The sequence below is a fragment of the Lethenteron reissneri genome, chromosome 57, assembly GCF_015708825.2.
Source record: "Lethenteron reissneri isolate LAM-NWPU_2019-01 chromosome 57, ASM1570882v1, whole genome shotgun sequence".
Taxonomy (NCBI): domain Eukaryota; kingdom Metazoa; phylum Chordata; class Hyperoartia; order Petromyzontiformes; family Petromyzontidae; genus Lethenteron; species Lethenteron reissneri.
In genome coordinates this window covers 6,794,645-6,821,166 of record NC_083835.1, presented here as the reverse complement: position 1 = coordinate 6,821,166, position 26,522 = coordinate 6,794,645, and the positions used below count along the sequence as shown (strand labels likewise).

At 49.5% G+C, this 26,522-nt stretch overlaps 1 protein-coding gene across 2 annotated transcripts in view; it reads left to right on the top strand.

Annotated features, from left to right (window-relative positions):
• LOC133357295 (EF-hand domain-containing family member C2-like) overlaps window positions 1-6,396 on the top strand; it is a 53,429-nt gene extending 47,033 nt beyond the window's left edge. The window contains exons 10-14 of one of the 2 annotated variants that reach the window (XM_061575169.1): window positions 159-298; window positions 1,220-1,510; window positions 2,573-2,665; window positions 5,375-5,513; window positions 5,993-6,396. In XM_061575169.1, the coding sequence (XP_061431153.1) occupies window positions 159-298; window positions 1,220-1,510; window positions 2,573-2,665; window positions 5,375-5,513; window positions 5,993-6,103 (774 nt within the window). In that variant the 3' untranslated portion in view covers window positions 6,104-6,396. Of the gene's footprint in view, window positions 1-158; window positions 299-1,219; window positions 1,511-2,572; window positions 5,340-5,374; window positions 5,514-5,992 lie in introns of those variants that run through there. The other variant, XM_061575168.1, reaches the window with a different exon arrangement.
• Window positions 6,397-26,522: the final 20,126 nt, after the last annotated feature.

Sequence of the window (26,522 nt, the reverse complement as noted above, 5' to 3'; positions counted from 1 at the left end):
TCGGTGACGATGGTTTACAATGACGATGGCGGCGGTGACGGCGTTGATGGCGGCGTCGTTGACGGCAGCCAGTTTGCCCGTACCACCGGCGCGCGTGACGTGATTGCGTCTCCTCCTCGACCCCGTCTCGCCATCCCCCCCCCCCCCCCCCCCGCCAGTTCCCCGAGGCGGACGCTTCCCTGGCGCTGGCGGTGCTGCGTGCGGCCCTGGGGGAGGGCGAGGGCCCCAGGGCCTTCAGGGCGGCCTGCGCGGAGGCCGACGCGCTGGGCACAGGGGCCTTGCCCTGGCCACAGTTCAGGTGCGGGGGGGGGGGGGGGTTGATGATGGCGACGATGACTGCGATGACGACGATGATGGTGGTGACGGTGACGACGATGTTAATGATGGCGACGATGGTGGTGACGGTGACGACAATGGTGACGATCACGACGATGATGGTGGTGACGGTGACGACGATGGTGACGATCACGACGATGATGGTGGTGACGGTGACGACGATGGTGACGATCACGACGATGATGGTGGTGACGGTGACGACGATGGTGACGATCACGACGATGATGGTGGTGACGGTGACGACGATGGTGACGATCACGACGATGATGGTGGTGATGGTGACGATCACGACGATGATGGTGGTGACGGTGACGACGATGGTGGTGACGATGGCGACGATGGTGATGACGATGGCGACGATGCCTACAACGACGACGATGATGATGATGATGGTGACGACGATGGTGACGCTGCCAACAACGATGATGACGATGACTACGACGACAACGATGGTGGTGACGGTGACGACGATGGTGACGATCACGACGATGATGGTGGTGACGGTGACGACGATGGTGATGACGATGGTGACGATCACGACGATGATGGTGGTGACGGTGACGACGATGGTGATGACGATGGCGACGATGCCTACAACGACGACGATGGTGATGATGGTGACGACGATGATGACGCTGCCTACAATTATGATGATGGCGATGACGCCTACGACGATGCTTACGACGACGACGGTGACAACGATGACGAAGATGACGCTGCCTACAACGATGATGATGGCGATGACGACGATGCCTACGATGACGCCTATGACGATGCTTACGACGACGACGGTGACAACGATGACGACGACGACGACGATGATGAAGATGACGATGTTGTCATCGCCGCTGCTGCTGCTGCTGCTGTGTCGCGCGCCTCTCAGGGCGCTGGTGCGCAGGGCGTGCGGGCCGCAGAGCCTCAGCGACCACGGCCTCATCACCCTGGCCAGGAAGTTCCACGTGCACCGGGGGGACGACGACGACGACGAGGAGAAGGAGAGGGGTGACGTAGAGGAGGAGGAGGAGGAGGGAGCGACGACGGCGAGGAGGATGATGAGGATGAGGAGGAGGAGGGAGGACGAAGTGGGAGCGGCGTGCAGGAAGGTGCTGCGGGCTCGACGGTTCGAGGAGTTCCCCGTGCTCCTCCAGGAGTTTGCTCAGCGAGACGCGGCGCGGTGAGCCGGCGATGGGAGGGCAGCGGTGGTGGTGACGGTGACAGGAGGATGATGGTGGTGGTGACGGTGACAGGAGGATGATGGTGGTGGTGACGGTGACAGGAGGTTGATGATGGTGGTGGTGGTGGTGACGGTGACAGGAAAATGATGGCGGTGGTGGTGGTGGGGAAATCTGTGGAGCGTGGTGGAGGGTGGTGATGGATGGTGGATGGTGGAGTGCGTGTGTGTGTGTGCATCTGCTGGGTCTGCCCCGTGACCTCCTGCCAGCGGGCGTTCGACACTTCACGTGGTAGCCTCAAGGTGCACATGGCCTGGCACGAGCGTTGTGGTGACGTCACCGCCACTTGGTGGCGAATGGCGGTTGTTGTTGTCTCCAGGTCGGGGTGGCTGTGTGTGATGGTGGATGGTGATGGTGGATGGTGGTGGATGGTGATGGTTGATGGTGGAGCGTACGTGTGCGTGTGGGGAGCGGCGGGGGAGCGGTTAGCACACTGCGCTACGATCCCGGGGACCGATTCCCGGCTCACGGCCAACAACACCCAGTGGCGATTATCTGAACCGGTCCTGGGCCTCCCCTAGGTCGACTCAGCCTGAAACGAGTACCTGGTGCAGTGTGTAGTAAACATCGCCACTGGGGAGACAAAGGCGGCCGGGCGTGGTGCTGGCCACCCACCCCCTCGTGTACCGTGCCGGCCTTCATAGGTGCTCGCTAACAGCACTTGCCCCTACAGTCTGTTGAGGCTACACGGGGGATCTTTGTCTTTGTTGCGTGCAAGTGGGGAGTGGTGGTGTCTGTTCGAGTCCAGCTCAGGGTCGCCAACGCAAGCGACGATTTATCTGAGCCCGCCCCGGGCCTCCCCTAGGTCGACTCAGCCTCAAACGAGTACCTGCTGCGGTGTGTAGTAAACATCGCCACTGGGGAGACAAAGGCGGCCGGGCGTGGTGCTGGCCACCCACCCCCTCGTGTGCCGTGCCGGCCTTCATAGGTGCTGCTATTCGCTAACAGCACTTGCCCCAACAGTCTGTTGAGGCTACACGGGGGACCTTTGTCTTTGTCTCCAGGTCGGGGTGGCTGTGTGTACGGGAGGCGCGCTCCGTGTGCAAGTCGCTCCGTCTCCCTGTGGACGACTCCCTGCTGCACGACCTGCTGGACACGTGGGGACGACGCACCACGACCTCCACCATCACCTCCACCGTCACCACCTCCACCACTACCTCCACCACTACCTCCACCATCACCACCACCTCCACCATCACCACCACCACCTCCACCATCACCATCACCACCACCTCCACCATCACCACCACCTCCATCATCACCACCTCCACCACTACCTCCACCATCACCACCACTACCTCCACCATCACCACCACCTCCACCATCACCACCACCTCCATCATCACCACCACCTCCAACATCACCACCGCCACTACCACCACCTCCACCACATCCACTACCACCACCTTCACCATCACCACCACGACCTCCACCACCACCTACATCATCACCACCTCTACCACCACCTCCACCATCACCTCCACCATCACCACCACCTCCAACATCACCACGACCTCCACCACCACCTCCATCATCACCACCTCTACCACTACCTCCACCATCACCACCACCTCCATCATCACCACTGCCACTACCACCACCTCCACCATCACCACCACTACCTCCACCATCACCACCACTACCTCCACCATCACCACTGCCACTACCACCACCTCCACCATCACCACCACCTCCATCATCACCACCTTCACCACTACCTCCACCATCACCACCACTACCTCCACCATCACCACCACCTCCACCATCACCACCACCTCCACCATCACCACCACCATCACCACCACCTCCATCATCACCACGACCTCCACCACCACCTCCATCATCACCACCTCTACCACTACCTCCACCATCACCACCACCTCCATCATCACCACTGCCACTACCACCACCTCCACCATCACCACCACTACCTCCACCATCACCACCACTACCTCCACCATCACCACTGCCACTACCACCACCTCCACCATCACCACCACCTCCATCATCACCACCTCCACCACTACCTCCACCATCACCACCACTACCTCCACCATCACCACCACCTCCACCATCACCACCACCTCCACCATCACCACCACCATCACCACCACCTCCATCATCACCACGACCTCCACCACCACCTCCATCATCACCACCTCTACCACTACCTCCACCATCACCACCACCTCCATCATCACCACTGTCACTACCACCACCTCCACCATCACCACCACTACCTCCACCATCACCACCACGACCTCCACCACCACCTGGGTGGGGAGGGGCTGGTCACCCCGTGGTGCCCTTATAAAACTCAACGTTTCACCTACTCACGCCGGCTTGTGCCCGCCCTCACAGTCGGGCATATTTGCGGAATACACCACGCCGCCGTTGACCCTGCAGGCCATTGACCAGCAACCCGACGTTCCTACCAGCTCCCTCCGCAGGAATGTGTTATAAGTCACTTCAGCTAAAATGTTCTTGCCGTAGTTTTCACACCTGATGACGCTTGCTTGTGTTGCAATCGAAACGTCGCGATTTAATTTAGTTTTCATTTTTATTGTATTTTCTACCTACGTGACTTTACCGAAAGAACCAAAGAGTATGCATCCTCGCAGTCGCGAAAACTTGGAATCTAGAAACATCGTCAAATGTTCGAACTGCATGTGAGGAAGATCGATGTGGCGGGCGGTGCAACGGTTAGCGCGCCGCGCTACGAACCTACGAACCCCGGCCAGCCGAGTTCGATTCCCGGCCAGGGCCTTGCACCTGCTAAAACGAACAATTAGTTCCTCTCGATTTGAAGCTTTCGTGACTGCAAGGATTCATATTTTTAGGTTTTTTCGGTAAAGTCACGTAGGTAAAACATTAAAATTAATAAAAGTAAAATAAAATAAAAATCACGACGTTTCGGAGGCAACACAAGCTTCCGTCTTCAGGTGGAACCGTCACAGCCACGACAGCTGTATCAAGTAAACGAGAGATTGCAGAAGCTACCACTCCGTTTATATAATGGTTGGAGAAGGTGGTGGGGGCAAGGGCCGCATACTTTTTATTAATACGGTAAGGTGAGGCTTGAGAGGGTGAGCCTTTGTTATGGAGAGGTACGGTTTGTGAATCAACCTGTGACAGGGAGACAACCACTAAACATGTTGAACCTGTAGTAGTTGTCTGTCTATTAATTTTAATGTTTTACCTACGTGACTTTACCGAAAAAACCTAAGAATATAATTAGTTCCTCTGTTGATATGTAAATTCCTTTGTCAAGGCGCTCTTCTTCCTCTAACCCAGCTTAAATATACGCTGCCAAGTTTGGTGGTGTTTCATTCGGACGCTGTCTTTCCGACAGACCTGTTCTTCACCTGAGGACGGCTGCTTGCGTTGTGAGAATTTTATTTTATGATGTTTTATTTTTATTATTTTATTATTTCCCTTCTACGTGACTTTACCGAAAAAACCAAGAGTATAAATTTCGATTTAAAGCTTTCGTGACTGCAGGGATTCATCTTCTTGGTTCTTTCGGTAAAGTCATCACGTAGAAGGGAAATTATAAAATAATAAAAATAAAACATAATAAAATACAATTCTCACGACGTTTCGGAAAGACAGCGTCTGACAGACCTGTTCGTCACCTGAGGACGGCTGTTTGCGTTGTGGGAATATTTTATGTTTTATTTTTTATTATTTTACTATTTCCCTTCTACGTGACTTTACCGAAAGAACCAAGAAGATAGTTTGAAGTGGTTTAATCTGTTGAGGTTTTACCGGGCGGCGGGGGCGGTCTTTGTCTGTGGTGGTTGCAGGTTCTCCCAGGGGGCAGAGCAGGCCGGGGTGGACTACAACCGCATGGTGGACTACGACCGCATGGTGGACTACGAGCGCATGGTGGAAGCCATCAAGTGGAGAGAGAACGCGACGGTCGACATGGCTCACCCACGCCAGGTAAAGAGCCACGGCAACAAACAACAATAACAACAGCAGCAACAACAACAACAACATACAGCATCAACATACAACAACATACAGCAACAACAACATACAGCAACAAACAGCAAAACAACCCATACCTCACCCTCCCCTGTAACCTTAACTCTACCCCTACCCCTAGCGATACCCCTACCCCTAGCGATACCCCTACCGCTAGAGATACCCCTACCCCTAGTGATACCTCTACCCCTAGTGATACCTCTACCCCTAGTGATACCCCTAGTGATACCCCTAGTGATACCCCTACCCCTAGCGATACCCCTAACGATACCTCTACCCCTAGTGATACCCCTAGCGATACCCCTACCCTAGCGATACCCCTAGCGATACCTCTACCCCTAGCGATACCTCTACCCCTAGTGATACCCCTAGCGATACCCCTACCGCTAACGACACACCAACAGCGCCGCTGGCCGCGCGTGTCGCCCCGCCAGGTGAGCGCGGGTGAGGAGGGCGGTGAGGCGGGGGACGAGGTGAGCATGGTGCCCGCCGGCGTCGTGAGCTACGCTCACTTGCTGCAGGAGCTCTTCGGAGCGGCCGAGTGACGCGGCGTGGAGCCTCACCATGCCCCTCACCTTCCCCACCAGAACCTCTGCTCACCACACCGATTAGTTTTTTTCTTCTTCCCCCCGAAGCGACATCGCTCTCTTGTCGCTTCCTTAACCTGCCGCAGCCGCTGCCGGTATTTCCGCTGTCGTCGTCGTCGTGATCATTTGATCTTCTAATCCTCGTAACTAACAACAACAACTTTCGATTTAAAGCTTTCGTGACTGCAGGAATTCATCTTCTTGGTTCTTTCGGTAAAGTCACGTAGAAGGGAAATAATAAAATAATAAAAATAAACGTAATAAAATACAATTCTCACGACGTTTCGGCCACAACGCAAGCAGCCGTCCTCAGGTGAAGAACAGGTCTGTCTTATCGATAGACCTGTTCTTCACCTGAGGACGGCTGCTTGCGTTGTGGCCGAAACGTCATGAGAATTATTTTATTATGTTTTATTTTTATTATTTTATTACTTCCCTTCTACGTGACTTTACCGAAAGAACCAAGAAGATGAACAACAACAACATCTAGTAATAGGTTTTTACCCTTTCAACTGGTACAAAAACTGACACCTTTATACAAGGCATCATGTTTGCAATAACCACAACACAAGCAGTCAAAATGCAAACAAAAAGAAACAACTCTGATGATGATAATGATATGCACTGTCCTTGAAGTTGATTGGTCCACACCCGAGACAGCTTTTCTTAGAGCCCAGTCTCCATTGGTGTTGGACATGATGCCTTGTATAAAGGTGTCAGTTTTTGTACCAGTTGAAAGGGTAAAAAACCTACTACTATATTTTGCCACTGGTAAAGGAGATGTCTCATAGAACAACAACATCATCGTCGTAGCCATCTCCACCACCACCACCATCACTCGATTCGTCGTTGATTTTTGTTGGACTCAGCAAATCCGCCCGCATCTGTTATCGATAAGAGCCCTCCCTCCAACCGCCGGGCCCAGCCCAAATAAATGACGAAGATTTCGGTTGCGGTGCGTAAGCGTTCGACGGCGAAGCGCCAACGATTATCATTATTATTATTCTTATTCTTCTAGATTTGAAGCTTTCGCAACTGCAGGAATCCACACTCTTTGGTTCTTTCGGTAAAGTCACGTAGAGTAGAAAATTCAAACAAAAAATAATATCGGAACGTCGTGATATATGGGGAGACGAGTCAGGGGCGTGGTCCCGGCAGCTGACGAGGAAGCCTGGAACATTCCATGCAGGCTAACGAGGATTGGTGGAAACGTACCATGTGACCCGGGTATTAAATAGGGGTGGAGACGAACGACACGTGGTCAGTAGGGGATTGGTTCTGCTGGCTTTGGCCTCAGCCAATGGGGAGATGAGTCAGGGGCGTGGTCCCGGCAGCTGACGAGGGAGCCTGGAATATTCCATGCATGCTAACCAGGATTGGCGGAAACGTACCATGTGACCCGGGTATTAAATAGGGGTGGAGACGAGCGACACGTGGTCAGAACGGGAACGAACGGAGGAAGGGGGCCACACGGGAGCGGGGCTCCGGGTTGCCACGTGGTCCAGGCTGCCACGTGGTCCAGGCTGCCACGTGGTCCAGGTTGCCACGTGGTCCAGGCTGCCACGTGGTCCAGGCTGCCACGTGGTCCAGGCTGCCACGTGGTCCAGGTTGCCACGTGGTCCAGGCTGCCACGTGGTCCAGGCTGCCACGTGGTCCAGGCTGCCACGTGGTCCAGGCTGCCACGTGGTCCAGGCTGCCACGTGGCTACGTGCGTGTCTCTCTCTCTCTGTCCCTCTCACGCTGCCTGTCAGCAGTGTGAAGGAAAGCTGTAACGCAAGTTGAATAAAAGACGGATTCCAGAAGTCGCCTCAATGACCTTTATTACACCTACATTACTTTAAATAACCAAAGAGTATGATTATGATTATTATTCTTCACTAAGGGTGTTTTGTTTCTTTGGGTTAGATCGCGTCAGTATAGCCGTGTCGTCAGACCCGCCGCCACCACCCGACACGGCCAATTAGTGGGGGTTGTCACGTAGCGCAAAAATGTGGCCGATTCGTTGCTAGTTCAGCACGAACCGGTTGCGCGGTGCAGAGTAAACCCACAAACGTTCACAGTTCGAGTACCGAGATGTTTCGCTGGCGATTACGACGATCAGCTTCATCAGGCGATTAGCCTGCATTCTGGGTGTACTGAAGTTCCAACTTTTCGGCGGGTCTAACAACACACTCATGTTCTTCTTGGTTCTTTCGGTAAAGTCACGTAGAAGGGAAGTAATAAAATAATAAAAATAAAACATAAAATAATTATTTTAATGTGTTTTATTTTTATTATTTTATTACTTAAAATAATTATTTTATTATGTTTTATTTTTATTATTTTATTACTTCCCTTCTACGTGACTTTACCGAAAGAACCAAGAAGATGAATCCCTGCAGTCACGAAAGCTTTAAATCGAAATTTAACCCCTTATACATCTCAACGTTCATCCTACAAAGTCCCATCACAAGGGAGAAACACAAATAGACAACACAAGTTGTTGCCCGTATTGAAACGGCTGTTCGTCGTACGAACCTGAAAACTAAATTTCCCTGTACAAGAATACGGGTGAACCGTACAGGTTGACAGGTATACGGAGCTCCACTTGAAACTGCGTCAAGCATCATCAGGACAGAGATCCAGGAAGTGAGAATAACCGTAGAGGAAGTGAAAATCGCGATACAGGAAGTGAGAATCAATGCAGGTATTCCCGATGTGGTAACTCACCAATATTGTTCTGACTGCCAGAATGAAAATCACCAAATCCACGTTGTGCGCGTTACGTCTGCCGTGTTGCGATGGAGACCAATAAACATCCGCAAGGACATCTCGACAGTGAGCGGTGCACCGCCTTCTTACGGAAGTTGACATCACAGAACTACTCTTGACGTTATAGATGTGAAGCTTTCGTGACTGCAAGGATTCATACTCTTAGGTTTTTTCGGTAAAGTCACGTAGGTAGAAAAAGAAGAATAAAATAAAATAATAATAAATGAAAATAACTAATTCTAATAAATACAAGGTCGGGTCTTTTGGAATTTCTCATTTACTTGATACAGCAATCGTGCTGTGACGGTTCCACCTGAAGACGGAAGCTTGTGTTGCCTCCGAAACGTCGTGATTTTTATTTTACTTTTATTAATTTTAACTTATTTTTTAATTTTTTACCTACACGGTGACTTTACCGAAAAAACATAAGAGTATGAAAATAACTAAATTTAATCACGACGTTTCGGAAGCAACACAAGCCTCCGTCAAGAGGTGTCATCAGGTGTAACTGGAGCAGTTACACCTGATGACGGAGGCTTATGTTGCTTCCGAAACGTCGTGATTTAATTTAGTTATTTTCATTTATTATTATTATTTTATTCTTTTTTTACCTACGTGACTTTACCGAAAGAACCTAAGAGTACTTTTGACGTCACTGCATTCATCATTTTTTGTTATATTGTGTTGTACCTGGGGGGGCGGGGGGCAGATTACAAAGACAAAGATCCCCCGTGTAGCCTTGACAGACTGCTGGGGCAAGTGCTGTTAGCGAGCACCTATGAAGGCCGGCACTGCACACGAGGAGGTGGGTGGCCAGATCCACGCCTGGCCGTCCTTTATCTCCCCAGTGGCGATGTTTACTACACCAGGTACTAATTGCAGGCTGAGTCGACCTAGGCGAAGCCCATGACCCGGTTTAGATAATCGTCACTGGTGTTGGCCATGATCGGGAATTGAACTCGAGTCGCCGGCTTCGTAGAGTAGCATGCTGACCGCTGCACCACCACTCCCCACCAACGCACACACACGCACACAGCAGTTGTGTTGGTATTTTATTGAGCGTTGCGGACAGCGTTTAAATGACATCATTCACAAGCCCAGCGTGTTATTTAAAAGTCCTTAACCAACCCGGCAACTGCAAGCAATCAATTTCAAATGTGCACACCCACGTACCCGATCCTCTGACGAAATCTACCGGATTTCTGGCAGGCTGAACGAGGATACGTCATGTCAAGCTGGCAGCCAACTCCTTCTAGCCCAGGGGTCGGGAACCTTTTTGACTGGGAGAGCCATAAAAGCCAAATATTTCTAAATATATTGCATTGAGAGCCATATAGTAATTTTTAACGTATAATAAATTAAATATGTCTTACTTTTAATGCGACTTCTGGTGCTGCGTGGTTTTTGCTGATGGCCTGGTTCATACGTGGCGAGGTTGAGCTTGGTGCAGGCGTGACCCGTGACATTTATTTAAGTATTTTTAAATCAGTTCCAAACTGATTTTTTTTTCCAACTCAAAATTGTCTGGGAGCCATATGCCGTCACTGGAAGAGCCATGTATGGCTCGCGAGCCATAGGTTCCCGACCGCTGTTCTAGACCCAAGTACAACCTCTTAGGGGCCGTCCATAAATGACGTCACGCACCTGGGCAGGGGGTGGGGTCAGACATTTGTGACGATGTGTGACGAGGGGGCGGGTGTTGAGAAATGTGACGTCACATCAAAATGCGCAACTTTAAATAAATATAGACAACACGTTCTACTTAATTAAATTGACTTTTTAATAAATGTTTTCTCCTACAACATCAGAGTGCAGCGCCACATTCAATACGCACTACAATGACAATAGTTTAAAGAGATTTGAAGCAGGTTTTATTTTTGGGGGGGGGGGGCATTGCTTCGTGACGTCATATTTGAGGGGGGGGTCTAACTTTAAGTGACGCCGTGTGACGAGGGGGGGGGGGGGTCAAAAATCGTCCAAAATCGCGTGACGTCATTTATGGACGGCCCCTTACACCCTCTCTCTCGCACCGCGCGCGTGTACACACACCCTCTCACAAAGACAAAGACAAAGATCCCCCGTGTAGCCTCTAACACCCTCTCACGCACACCCTCTCACACACATCCACGCCCTTGACCGAACCTACGGAGTTTCCGGCAGCCTCAACCGTGTCCCGCACACGTCGCCGTGAGGTCAGCGCCGTGGGTCAGCGCCGGGGGTCAGCGCCGGGCGTCAGCGCCGCGCCACGTGTCCCCGTATCCACTCGGCGAGCTCCGGGACCCCGGCTCCGTCCCGCGCGCTCCCGGCCAGCACGTCGATCACCCTCGGCGTCGTCGCCGCCGCCACCGCTGCCGCCACCTTCCCCGCCTCCCTCCGCCCCTCCTCGTCGTCATCGTCGTCGGCGTCGGCGTCGTCGTGGTGGTTCTCCGTCGGCCACCTCGTCACCGCCGCGGTTGCTTCGGCGCCGTCGAGCCGGAGCAGCGAGCGGAACTCCCGCACCGCTCCAGATGTCGCCAGGTCCCTGAGCGGCAGAGGTCGCAAACGGGTTTTGATTCCTTACCCGTACCCGGCCGCACCAGGGTCACAAATGAGTACCCGTACCCGGCTGGGTAAGGGTACCCGTTCCCTACCCGAAATGAGTGACAAACGGTGACTCACCAGTGACTCACGGTCTACCCGTACCCGGCCGCACCAGGGTCGCAAACGGCTACCCGTACCCGGCCGGGTACGGGTAGCCGGGTATCGGGTAGGGTACGGTTATCGGGTACCCGGTTGCGACCTCTGCTGAGCGGCCAGGACCGGCCCAGAGAGAGGGGATGGGGGGTGGGGGCAGTGAAGGGGGATGAGAGACGACGTTAAAGATTGGTCATCGCCCTGGCGAGGCTCGCGTCGCGAAACAATTAACTCAACGCGTTCGTCAATATGACGACGCCGTCCGCACAGGCTGGGTGGGGAGGGTGGGGAGGGGCTGGGTGGGAAGGGTGGGGCTGGGTGGGGAGGGGCTGGTCACCCCGTGGTGCCCTTATAAAACTCAACGTTTCACCTACTCACGCCGGCTTGTGCCCGCCCTCACAGTCGGGTATATTTGCGGAATACACCACGCCGCCGTTGACCCTGCAGGCCATTGACCGAGCAACCCGACGTTCCTACCAGCTCCCTCCGCAGCAGGACAATGTGTTTGAAGTCACTTCAGCTAAAATGTTCTTGCCGTAGTTTTCACACCTGATGATGATGATTGCTTGTGTTGCAATCGAAACGTCGAGATTTAATTTAGTTTTCGTTTTTATTTAATTTGTGTGTCGGAGCGGTGAGCGCCACCTTGCGCTCCCGAACGCCGGCGACCCCGAGTTCGATTGCCGCTCGTGGCCGACACCGTTGACGATGATCTTAACCGGTCCTGGGCCTCCCCTCACGTGAGTTGCCCAGTGCGGTGTGCAGTAAACATCGCCACTGGGGAGACAAAGGCGGCCGGGCGTGGTGGTACTGGCTACACAACCCTCTCTCGTGTGCCGTGCCGGCCTTCATAGGTGCCACTCGCTAACAGCACTTGCCCCTACAGTCTGTTACGGCTACACGGGGGATCTTTGTCTTTGTGTGTTCATGAGTGGGGAGCGGTGGTGCAGCGGTTAGCGCTGCGCTACAAACCCGGCGACCCGGGTTCGATTCCCGCTCACGGCCACCAACACCCAGTGACGATTATCTGAACCGGTTCCGGGCCTCCCATAGGTCGACTCAGCCTCAAATTAGTGCCTTGGTGCGGTGTGTAGTAAACGTCGCCACTGGAGAGACAAAGGCGGCCGGGTGTCGTGCTGACCACCCACCCCCTCGTGTGCCACAGTGCCGGCCTTCATAGGTGCCACTCGCTAACAGCACTTGCCCCAACAGTCTGTTAAGGCTACACGGGGGATCTTCGTCTTTGTGTGTATCGACATTTCCGCTTGCCACAAAGACACACGCACGCCTAGCAGATTATCAGATTGACTCTGCCACCACCCCCGCTCCCCCCCAAAACTTTTCCTTCCAGTTCCTGAAAAAGCTGCCAGCGGGCGGAGCGAAAACGTCGGACGTCGCGCCCGACAACGCTGAGCGCAGGGGGCGGTGAAAGGCGTCCACAGCTCAAAGACAACGGCACTATGATAATATGATGCAGTGTCCCTTGGTGTGGACCAATCAGTTTCAAGGGCAATGCATCATGTAGGTTTTTACCCTTTTAAACTGGTACAAATCTGACACCTTTATTCAAGGCATCATGTTTGCAATAACCACAACACAAGTAGTACTTCACGCTACCTTTACCCGACCGGGTAATTCTTCCGAGCTACCTTTACCCTGCCCTTTATCTTACCCCTTGGCAGAGGTGTGGACTCGAGTCATGTGACTTGGACTCGAGTCATGAATTTGATGACTTGAGACTCGACTTGGACTTGCATAACAATGACTTTGTCCCACCTCTGAGGTGTGGACTCGAGTCATGTGACTTGGACTCGAGTCAGACTCGAGTCATGAATTTGATGACTTGAGACTCGACTTGGACTTGCATAACAATGACTTTGTCCCACCTCTGAGGTGTGGACTCGAGTCATGTGACTTGGACTCGAGTCAGACTCGAGTCATGAATTTGATGACTTGAGACTCGACTTGGACTTGCATAACAATGACTTTGTCCCACCTCTGAGGTGTGGACTCGAGTCATGTGACTTGGACTCGAGTCAGACTCGAGTCATGAATTTGATGACTTGAGACTCGACTTGGACTTGCATAACAATGACTTTGTCCCACCTCTGAGGTGTGGACTCGAGTCATGTGACTTGGACTCGAGTCAGACTCGAGTCATGAATTTGATGACTTGAGACTCGACTTGGACTTGCATAACAATGACTTTGTCCCACCTCTGAGGTGTGGACTCGAGTCATGTGACTTGGACTCGAGTCAGACTCGAGTCATGAATTTGATGACTTGAGACTCGACTTGGACTTGCATAACAATGACTTTGTCCCACCTCTGAGGTGTGGACTCGAGTCATGTGACTTGGACTCGAGTCAGACTCGAGTCATGAATTTGATGACTTGAGACTCGACTTGGACTTGCATAACAATGACTTTGTCCCACCTCTGAGGTGTGGACTCGAGTCATGTGACTTGGACTCGAGTCAGACTCGAGTCATGAATTTGATGACTTGAGACTCGACTTGGACTTGCATAACAATGACTTTGTCCCACCTCTGAGGTGTGGACTCGAGTCATGTGACTTGGACTCGAGTCAGACTCGAGTCATGAATTTGATGACTTGAGACTCGACTTGGACTTGCATAACAATGACTTTGTCCCACCTCTGAGGTGTGGACTCGAGTCATGTGACTTGGACTCGAGTCAGACTCGAGTCATGAATTTGATGACTTGAGACTCGACTTGGACTTGCATAACAATGACTTTGTCCCACCTCTGAGGTGTGGACTCGAGTCATGTGACTTGGACTCGAGTCAGACTCGAGTCATGAATTTGATGACTTGAGACTCGACTTGGACTTGCATAACAATGACTTTGTCCCACCTCTGAGGTGTGGACTCGAGTCATGTGACTTGGACTCGAGTCAGACTCGAGTCATGAATTTGATGACTTGAGACTCGACTTGGACTTGCATAACAATGACTTTGTCCCACCTCTGAGGTGTGGACTCGAGTCATGTGACTTGGACTCGAGTCAGACTCGAGTCATGAATTTGATGACTTGAGACTCGACTTGGACTTGCATAACAATGACTTTGTCCCACCTCTGAGGTGTGGACTCGAGTCATGTGACTTGGACTCGAGTCAGACTCGAGTCATGAATTTGATGACTTGAGACTCGACTTGGACTTGCATAACAATGACTTTGTCCCACCTCTGAGGTGTGGACTCGAGTCATGTGACTTGGACTCGAGTCAGACTCGAGTCATGAATTTGATGACTTGAGACTCGACTTGGACTTGCATAACAATGACTTTGTCCCACCTCTGAGGTGTGGACTCGAGTCATGTGACTTGGACTCGAGTCAGACTCGAGTCATGAATTTGATGACTTGAGACTCGACTTGGACTTGCATAACAATGACTTTGTCCCACCTCTGAGGTGTGGACTCGAGTCATGTGACTTGGACTCGAGTCAGACTCGAGTCATGAATTTGATGACTTGAGACTCGACTTGGACTTGCATAACAATGACTTTGTCCCACCTCTGAGGTGTGGACTCGAGTCATGTGACTTGGACTCGAGTCAGACTCGAGTCATGAATTTGATGACTTGAGACTCGACTTGGACTTGCATAACAATGACTTTGTCCCACCTCTGAGGTGTGGACTCGAGTCATGTGACTTGGACTCGAGTCAGACTCGAGTCATGAATTTGATGACTTGAGACTCGACTTGGACTTGCATAACAATGACTTTGTCCCACCTCTGAGGTGTGGACTCGAGTCATGTGACTTGGACTCGAGTCAGACTCGAGTCATGAATTTGATGACTTGAGACTCGACTTGGACTTGCATAACAATGACTTTGTCCCACCTCTGAGGTGTGGACTCGAGTCATGTGACTTGGACTCGAGTCAGACTCGAGTCATGAATTTGATGACTTGAGACTCGACTTGGACTTGCATAACAATGACTTTGTCCCACCTCTGAGGTGTGGACTCGAGTCATGTGACTTGGACTCGAGTCAGACTCGAGTCATGAATTTGATGACTTGAGACTCGACTTGGACTTGCATAACAATGACTTTGTCCCACCTCTGAGGTGTGGACTCGAGTCATGTGACTTGGACTCGAGTCAGACTCGAGTCATGAATTTGATGACTTGAGACTCGACTTGGACTTGCATAACAATGACTTTGTCCCACCTCTGAGGTGTGGACTCGAGTCATGTGACTTGGACTCGAGTCAGACTCGAGTCATGAATTTGATGACTTGAGACTCGACTTGGACTTGCATAACAATGACTTTGTCCCACCTCTGAGGTGTGGACTCGAGTCATGTGACTTGGACTCGAGTCAGACTCGAGTCATGAATTTGATGACTTGAGACTCGACTTGGACTTGCATAACAATGACTTTGTCCCACCTCTGAGGTGTGGACTCGAGTCATGTGACTTGGACTCGAGTCAGACTCGAGTCATGAATTTGATGACTTGAGACTCGACTTGGACTTGCATAACAATGACTTTGTCCCACCTCTGAGGTGTGGACTCGAGTCATGTGACTTGGACTCGAGTCAGACTCGAGTCATGAATTTGATGACTTGAGACTCGACTTGGACTTGCATAACAATGACTTTGTCCCACCTCTGAGGTGTGGACTCGAGTCATGTGACTTGGACTCGAGTCAGACTCGAGTCATGAATTTGATGACTTGAGACTCGACTTGGACTTGCATAACAATGACTTTGTCCCACCTCTGAGGTGTGGACTCGAGTCATGTGACTTGGACTCGAGTCAGACTCGAGTCATGAATTTGATGACTTGAGACTCGACTTGGACTTGCATAACAATGACTTTGTCCCACCTCTGAGGTGTGGACTCGAGTCATGTGACTTGGACTCGAGTCAGACTCGAGTCATGAATTTGATGACTTGAGACTCGACTTGGACTTGCATAACAATGACTTTGTCCCACCTCTGAGGTGTGGACTCGAGTCATGTGACTTGGACTCGAGTCAGACTCGAGTCATGAATTTGATGACTTGAGACTCGACTTGGACTTGCATAACAATGACTTTGTCCCACCTCTGAGGTGTGGACTCGAGTCATGTGACTTGGACTCGAGTCAGACTCGAGTCATGAATTTGATGACTTGAGACTCGACTTGGACTTGCATAACAATGACTTTGTCCCACCTCTGAGGTGTGGACTCGAGTCATGTGACTTGGACTCGAGTCAGACTCGAGTCATGAATTTGATGACTTGAGACTCGACTTGGACTTGCATAACAATGACTTTGTCCCACCTCTGAGGTGTGGACTCGAGTCATGTGACTTGGACTCGAGTCAGACTCGAGTCATGAATTTGATGACTTGAGACTCGACTTGGACTTGCATAACAATGACTTTGTCCCACCTCTGAGGTGTGGACTCGAGTCATGTGACTTGGACTCGAGTCAGACTCGAGTCATGAATTTGATGACTTGAGACTCGACTTGGACTTGCATAACAATGACTTTGTCCCACCTCTGAGGTGTGGACTCGAGTCATGTGACTTGGACTCGAGTCAGACTCGAGTCATGAATTTGATGACTTGAGACTCGACTTGGACTTGCATAACAATGACTTTGTCCCACCTCTGAGGTGTGGACTCGAGTCATGTGACTTGGACTCGAGTCAGACTCGAGTCATGAATTTGATGACTTGAGACTCGACTTGGACTTGCATAACAATGACTTTGTCCCACCTCTGAGGTGTGGACTCGAGTCATGTGACTTGGACTCGAGTCAGACTCGAGTCATGAATTTGATGACTTGAGACTCGACTTGGACTTGCATAACAATGACTTTGTCCCACCTCTGAGGTGTGGACTCGAGTCATGTGACTTGGACTCGAGTCAGACTCGAGTCATGAATTTGATGACTTGAGACTCGACTTGGACTTGCATAACAATGACTTTGTCCCACCTCTGAGGTGTGGACTCGAGTCATGTGACTTGGACTCGAGTCAGACTCGAGTCATGAATTTGATGACTTGAGACTCGACTTGGACTTGCATAACAATGACTTTGTCCCACCTCTGAGGTGTGGACTCGAGTCATGTGACTTGGACTCGAGTCAGACTCGAGTCATGAATTTGATGACTTGAGACTCGACTTGGACTTGCATAACAATGACTTTGTCCCACCTCTGAGGTGTGGACTCGAGTCATGTGACTTGGACTCGAGTCAGACTCGAGTCATGAATTTGATGACTTGAGACTCGACTTGGACTTGCATAACAATGACTTTGTCCCACCTCTGAGGTGTGGACTCGAGTCATGTGACTTGGACTCGAGTCAGACTCGAGTCATGAATTTGATGACTTGAGACTCGACTTGGACTTGCATAACAATGACTTTGTCCCACCTCTGAGGTGTGGACTCGAGTCATGTGACTTGGACTCGAGTCAGACTCGAGTCATGAATTTGATGACTTGAGACTCGACTTGGACTTGCATAACAATGACTTTGTCCCACCTCTGAGGTGTGGACTCGAGTCATGTGACTTGGACTCGAGTCAGACTCGAGTCATGAATTTGATGACTTGAGACTCGACTTGGACTTGCATAACAATGACTTTGTCCCACCTCTGAGGTGTGGACTCGAGTCATGTGACTTGGACTCGAGTCAGACTCGAGTCATGAATTTGATGACTTCAGACTCGACTTGGACTTGCATAACAATGACTTTGTCCCACCTCTGAGGTGTGGACTCGAGTCATGTGACTTGGACTCGAGTCAGACTCGAGTCATGAATTTGATGACTTCAGACTCGACTTGGACTTGCATAACAATGACTTTGTCCCACCTCTGAGGTGTGGACTCGAGTCATGTGACTTGGACTCGAGTCAGACTCGAGTCATGAATTTGATGACTTCAGACTCGACTTGGACTTGCATAACAATGACTTTGTCCCACCTCTGAGGTGTGGACTCGAGTCATGTGACTTGGACTCGAGTCAGACTCGAGTCATGAATTTGATGACTTGAGACTCGACTTGGACTTGCATAACAATGACTTTGTCCCACCTCTGAGGTGTGGACTCGAGTCATGTGACTTGGACTCGAGTCAGACTCGAGTCATGAATTTGATGACTTGAGACTCGACTTGGACTTGCATAACAATGACTTTGTCCCACCTCTGAGGTGTGGACTCGAGTCATGTGACTTGGACTCGAGTCAGACTCGAGTCATGAATTTGATGACTTGAGACTCGACTTGGACTTGCATAACAATGACTTTGTCCCACCTCTGAGGTGTGGACTCGAGTCATGTGACTTGGACTCGAGTCAGACTCGAGTCATGAATTTGATGACTTGAGACTCGACTTGGACTTGCATAACAATGACTTTGTCCCACCTCTGAGGTGTGGACTCGAGTCATGTGACTTGGACTCGAGTCAGACTCGAGTCATGAATTTGATGACTTGAGACTCGACTTGGACTTGCATAACAATGACTTTGTCCCACCTCTGAGGTGTGGACTCGAGTCATGTGACTTGGACTCGAGTCAGACTCGAGTCATGAATTTGATGACTTGAGACTCGACTTGGACTTGCATAACAATGACTTTGTCCCACCTCTGAGGTGTGGACTCGAGTCATGTGACTTGGACTCGAGTCAGACTCGAGTCATGAATTTGATGACTTGAGACTCGACTTGGACTTGCATAACAATGACTTTGTCCCACCTCTGAGGTGTGGACTCGAGTCATGTGACTTGGACTCGAGTCAGACTCGAGTCATGAATTTGATGACTTGAGACTCGACTTGGACTTGCATAACAATGACTTTGTCCCACCTCTGAGGTGTGGACTCGAGTCATGTGACTTGGACTCGAGTCAGACTCGAGTCATGAATTTGATGACTTGAGACTCGACTTGGACTTGCATAACAATGACTTTGTCCCACCTCTGAGGTGTGGACTCGAGTCATGTGACTTGGACTCGAGTCAGACTCGAGTCATGAATTTGATGACTTGAGACTCGACTTGGACTTGCATAACAATGACTTTGTCCCACCTCTGAGGTGTGGACTCGAGTCATGTGACTTGGACTCGAGTCAGACTCGAGTCATGAATTTGATGACTTGAGACTCGACTTGGACTTGCATAACAATGACTTTGTCCCACCTCTGAGGTGTGGACTCGAGTCATGTGACTTGGACTCGAGTCAGACTCGAGTCATGAATTTGATGACTTGAGACTCGACTTGGACTTGCATAACAATGACTTTGTCCCACCTCTGAGGTGTGGACTCGAGTCATGTGACTTGGACTCGAGTCAGACTCGAGTCATGAATTTGATGACTTGAGACTCGACTTGGACTTGCATAACAATGACTTTGTCCCACCTCTGAGGTGTGGACTCGAGTCATGTGACTTGGACTCGAGTCAGGACTCGAGTCATGAATTTGATGACTTGAGACTCGACTTGGACTTGCATAACAATGACTTTGTCCCACCTCTGAGGTGTGGACTCGAGTCATGTGACTTGGACTCGAGTCAGACTCGAGTCATGAATTTGATGACTTCAGACTCGACTTGGACTTGCATAACAATGACTTTGTCCCACCTCTGAGGTGTGGACTCGAGTCATGTGACTTGGACTCGAGTCAGACTCGAGTCATGAATTTGATGACTTGAGACTCGACTTGGACTTGCATAACAATGACTTTGTCCCACCTCTGAGGTGTGGACTCGAGTCATGTGACTTGGACTCGAGTCAGACTCGAGTCATGAATTTGATGACTTGAGACTCGACTTGGACTTGCATAACAATGACTTTGTCCCACCTCTGAGGTGTGGACTCGAGTCATGTGACTTGGACTCGAGTCAGACTCGAGTCATGAATTTGATGACTTCAGACTCGACTTGGACTTGCATAACAATGACTTTGTCCCACCTCTGAGGTGTGGACTCGAGTCATGTGACTTGGACTCGAGTCAGACTCGAGTCATGAATTTGATGACTTGAGACTCGACTTGGACTTGCATAACAATGACTTTGTCCCACCTCTGAGGTGTGGACTCGAGTCATGTGACTTGGACTCGAGTCAGACTCGAGTCATGAATTTGATGACTTGAGACTCGACTTGGACTTGCATAACAATGACTTTGTCCCACCTCTGAGGTGTGGACTCGAGTCATGTGACTTGGACTCGAGTCAGACTCGAGTCATGAATTTGATGACTTGAGACTCGACTTGGACTTGCATAACAATGACTTTGTCCCACCTCTGAGGTGTGGACTCGAGTCATGTGACTTGGACTCGAGTCAGACTCGAGTCATGAATTTGATGACTTGAGACTCGACTTGGACTTGCATAACAATGACTTTGTCCCACCTCTGAGGTGTGGACTCGAGTCATGTGACTTGGACTCGAGTCAGACTCGAGTCATGAATTTGATGACTTGAGACTCGACTTGGACTTGCATAACAATGACTTTGTCCCACCTCTGAGGTGTGGACTCGAGTCATGTGACTTGGACTCGAGTCAGACTCGAGTCATGAATTTGATGACTTGAGACTCGACTTGGACTTGCATAACAATGACTTTGTCCCACCTCTGAGGTGTGGACTCGAGTCATGTGACTTGGACTCGAGTCAGACTCGAGTCATGAATTTGATGACTTGAGACTCGACTTGGACTTGCATAACAATGACTTTGTCCCACCTCTGAGGTGTGGACTCGAGTCATGTGACTTGGACTCGAGTCAGACTCGAGTCATGAATTTGATGACTTGAGACTCGACTTGGACTTGCATAACAATGACTTTGTCCCACCTCTGAGGTGTGGACTCGAGTCATGTGACTTGGACTCGAGTCAGACTCGAGTCATGAATTTGATGACTTGAGACTCGACTTGGACTTGCATAACAATGACTTTGTCCCACCTCTGAGGTGTGGACTCGAGTCATGTGACTTGGACTCGAGTCAGACTCGAGTCATGAATTTGATGACTTGAGACTCGACTTGGACTTGCATAACAATGACTTTGTCCCACCTCTGAGGTGTGGACTCGAGTCATGTGACTTGGACTCGAGTCAGACTCGAGTCATGAATTTGATGACTTGAGACTCGACTTGGACTTGCATAACAATGACTTTGTCCCACCTCTGAGGTGTGGACTCGAGTCATGTGACTTGGACTCGAGTCAGACTCGAGTCATGAATTTGATGACTTGAGACTCGACTTGGACTTGCATAACAATGACTTTGTCCCACCTCTGAGGTGTGGACTCGAGTCATGTGACTTGGACTCGAGTCAGACTCGAGTCATGAATTTGATGACTTGAGACTCGACTTGGACTTGCATAACAATGACTTTGTCCCACCTCTGAGGTGTGGACTCGAGTCATGTGACTTGGACTCGAGTCAGACTCGAGTCATGAATTTGATGACTTGAGACTCGACTTGGACTTGCATAACAATGACTTTGTCCCACCTCTGAGGTGTGGACTCGAGTCATGTGACTTGGACTCGAGTCAGACTCGAGTCATGAATTTGATGACTTGAGACTCGACTTGGACTTGCATAACAATGACTTTGTCCCACCTCTGAGGTGTGGACTCGAGTCATGTGACTTGGACTCGAGTCAGACTCGAGTCATGAATTTGATGACTTGAGACTCGACTTGGACTTGCATAACAATGACTTTGTCCCACCTCTGAGGTGTGGACTCGAGTCATGTGACTTGGACTCGAGTCAGACTCGAGTCATGAATTTGATGACTTGAGACTCGACTTGGACTTGCATAACAATGACTTTGTCCCACCTCTGAGGTGTGGACTCGAGTCATGTGACTTGGACTCGAGTCAGACTCGAGTCATGAATTTGATGACTTCAGACTCGACTTGGACTTGCATAACAATGACTTTGTCCCACCTCTGAGGTGTGGACTCGAGTCATGTGACTTGGACTCGAGTCAGACTCGAGTCATGAATTTGATGACTTGAGACTCGACTTGGACTTGCATAACAATGACTTTGTCCCACCTCTGAGGTGTGGACTCGAGTCATGTGACTTGGACTCGAGTCAGACTCGAGTCATGAATTTGATGACTTGAGACTCGACTTGGACTTGCATAACAATGACTTTGTCCCACCTCTGAGGTGTGGACTCGAGTCATGTGACTTGGACTCGAGTCAGACTCGAGTCATGAATTTGATGACTTCAGACTCGACTTGGACTTGCATAACAATGACTTTGTCCCACCTCTGAGGTGTGGACTCGAGTCATGTGACTTGGACTCGAGTCAGACTCGAGTCATGAATTTGATGACTTGAGACTCGACTTGGACTTGCATAACAATGACTTTGTCCCACCTCTGAGGTGTGGACTCGAGTCATGTGACTTGGACTCGAGTCAGACTCGAGTCATGAATTTGATGACTTGAGACTCGACTTGGACTTGCATAACAATGACTTTGTCCCACCTCTGAGGTGTGGACTCGAGTCATGTGACTTGGACTCGAGTCAGACTCGAGTCATGAATTTGATGACTTGAGACTCGACTTGGACTTGCATAACAATGACTTTGTCCCACCTCTGAGGTGTGGACTCGAGTCATGTGACTTGGACTCGAGTCAGACTCGAGTCATGAATTTGATGACTTGAGACTCGACTTGGACTTGCATAACAATGACTTTGTCCCACCTCTGAGGTGTGGACTCGAGTCATGTGACTTGGACTCGAGTCAGACTCGAGTCATGAATTTGATGACTTGAGACTCGACTTGGACTTGCATAACAATGACTTTGTCCCACCTCTGAGGTGTGGACTCGAGTCATGTGACTTGGACTCGAGTCAGACTCGAGTCATGAATTTGATGACTTGAGACTCGACTTGGACTTGCATAACAATGACTTTGTCCCACCTCTGAGGTGTGGACTCGAGTCATGTGACTTGGACTCGAGTCAGACTCGAGTCATGAATTTGATGACTTGAGACTCGACTTGGACTTGCATAACAATGACTTTGTCCCACCTCTGAGGTGTGGACTCGAGTCATGTGACTTGGACTCGAGTCAGACTCGAGTCATGAATTTGATGACTTGAGACTCGACTTGGACTTGCATAACAATGACTTTGTCCCACCTCTGAGGTGTGGACTCGAGTCATGTGACTTGGACTCGAGTCAGACTCGAGTCATGAATTTGATGACTTGAGACTCGACTTGGACTTGCATAACAATGACTTTGTCCCACCTCTGAGGTGTGGACTCGAGTCATGTGACTTGGACTCGAGTCAGACTCGAGTCATGAATTTGATGACTTGAGACTCGACTTGGACTTGCATAACAATGACTTTGTCCCACCTCTGAGGTGTGGACTCGAGTCATGTGACTTGGACTCGAGTCAGACTCGAGTCATGAATTTGATGACTTGAGACTCGACTTGGACTTGCATAACAATGACTTTGTCCCACCTCTGAGGTGTGGACTCGAGTCATGTGACTTGGACTCGAGTCAGACTCGAGTCATGAATTTGATGACTTGAGACTCGACTTGGACTTGCATAACAATGACTTTGTCCCACCTCTGAGGTGTGGACTCGAGTCATGAATTTGATGACTTGAGACTCGACTTGGACTTGCATAACAATGACTTTGTCCCACCTCTGAGGTGTGGACTCGAGTCATGAATTTGATGACTTCAGACTCGACTTGGACTTGCATAACAATGACTTTGTCCCACCTCTGCCCCTTGGCATGTCGACACCTTCACCCTTTTACCCGGTAAAAAGGGTAAATTACCTTTCCTTGCCGAGGCCTAGGGTCACCAACAACAAGTACAGCAAACGTCGCCATCGCAAAACCGCGGCACGTGCGCCACACCGACACGAAGCACGCGAGCAGCGCGTCGTCACGCAGACCGGCCGCTCAAAGTCGACCATTTGTTCTAGATTTGAAGCTTTCGTGACTGCAAGGAAGTCATACTCGTAGTTCTTTCGGTAAAGTCACGTAGGTAAAAAGTGAAATTAAAATTAATAAAAATAAAATAATAAAAATTATAAAAATTCTAGATTTGAAGCTTTCGTGACTGCAAGGATTCATACTCGTAGTTCTTTCGGTAAAGTCACGTAGAAGGGAAATAATAAATAATAAAAATATAACAATAAAATTTCGATTTCAAAGCTTTCGTGACTGCAGGGATTCATCTTCTTGGTTCTTTCGGTAAAGTCACGTAGGTAAAAAATGAAATTAATAAAAATAAAATGCAGCAAATCTGGCTGTGACGGTCCCACCTGATGACGGAGACTTGCGTCGCCTCCGAAACGTCGTGATTTTTATTTTATTTTATTTTTATTAATTTTCATTTCATTTTTTTACCTACATGGTGACTTTACCGAAAGAACTAAGAGTATCGACCGTTTGTGTTGGTGCAGAGGACCTGACTGGCCCCCCCAACGTTCAAAGAACACGGCGTGTGCGTCCCCGGCATGGGAGCGAGAGCGAGCGAGAGATGGGACGCCTACGTTTTGTTGAGCAGCACACACAGGGACTTGGCCCGCACTTCCTCGTGCGCCAACACCTCCCAGAGTTGAACTCCGGCCGACGCCAGCTGCCGAGGATTGGCCACATCCACCACGAACTACGGGGGGCACGGGGGAGCGAGAGAGCAGGAGGGCGAGCGAGGTTGACAACGCAGGAAGAGAGGATCGCGACACGCCACGGCACTCGAATTGTAGATGTTGTGGTGGGTTTGCTCTCCAACACTCAACCGGTTAGTGCTGTACTCGTACATTACACTATAGACTACACTATACACTACACTATACACTACACTATACACTACACTATAGACTACACTATACACTACACTATACACTACACTATACACTACACTACTATAGACTACACTATACACTATACACTACACTATACACTACACTATAGACTACACTATACACTACACTATACACTACACTATAGACTACACTATAGACTACACTATACACTACATAACTATAGACTACACGATACACTACACTATAGACTACACTATAGAATACACTATACACTACACTATAGACTACACTATACACTACACTATACACTACATAACTATAGACTACACTATAGACTACACTATAGACTACACTATACACTACACTATACACTACACTATAGACTACACTATAGACTACACTATAGACTACACTATACACTACACTATACACTACTACACTATACATTACACTATAGACTACACTATAGACTACACTATAGACTACACTATATACTACACTATAGACTACACTATACACTACACTATAGACTACACTATAGACTACACTATAGACTACACTATACACTACACTATAGACTACACTATACACTACACTATAGACTACACTATAGACTACACTATACACTACACTATAGACTACACTATAGACTACACTATACACTACATTATACACTACACTATAGACTACACTATACACTACACTATAGACTACACTATCCACTACACTATACACTACACTATAGACTACACTATACACTACACTATAGACTACATTATACACTACACTATACACTACACTATAGACTACACTATACACTACACTATACACTACACTATACACTACACTCTAAATGTTGTAGTGGGTTTACTTTCCAACACACAACCGGTTAGTGCTGTACTCGTAGACTACACTATACACTACACTATACACTACACTATAGACTACACTATACACTACACTATACACTACACTATAGACTACACTATACACTACGTAACTATACACTTACACGACTATACATTTACACGACAAATAAACTTCACTACTATACACTAAACGACTATAAACTACACTATACACTACACTATAAATGTAACAAATTGGTACGTTTTATTCACGTGACAAACCTTACTAATTGGCCGTGTCGGGTGGTGACGAGTTTAACGACACACATTCATATT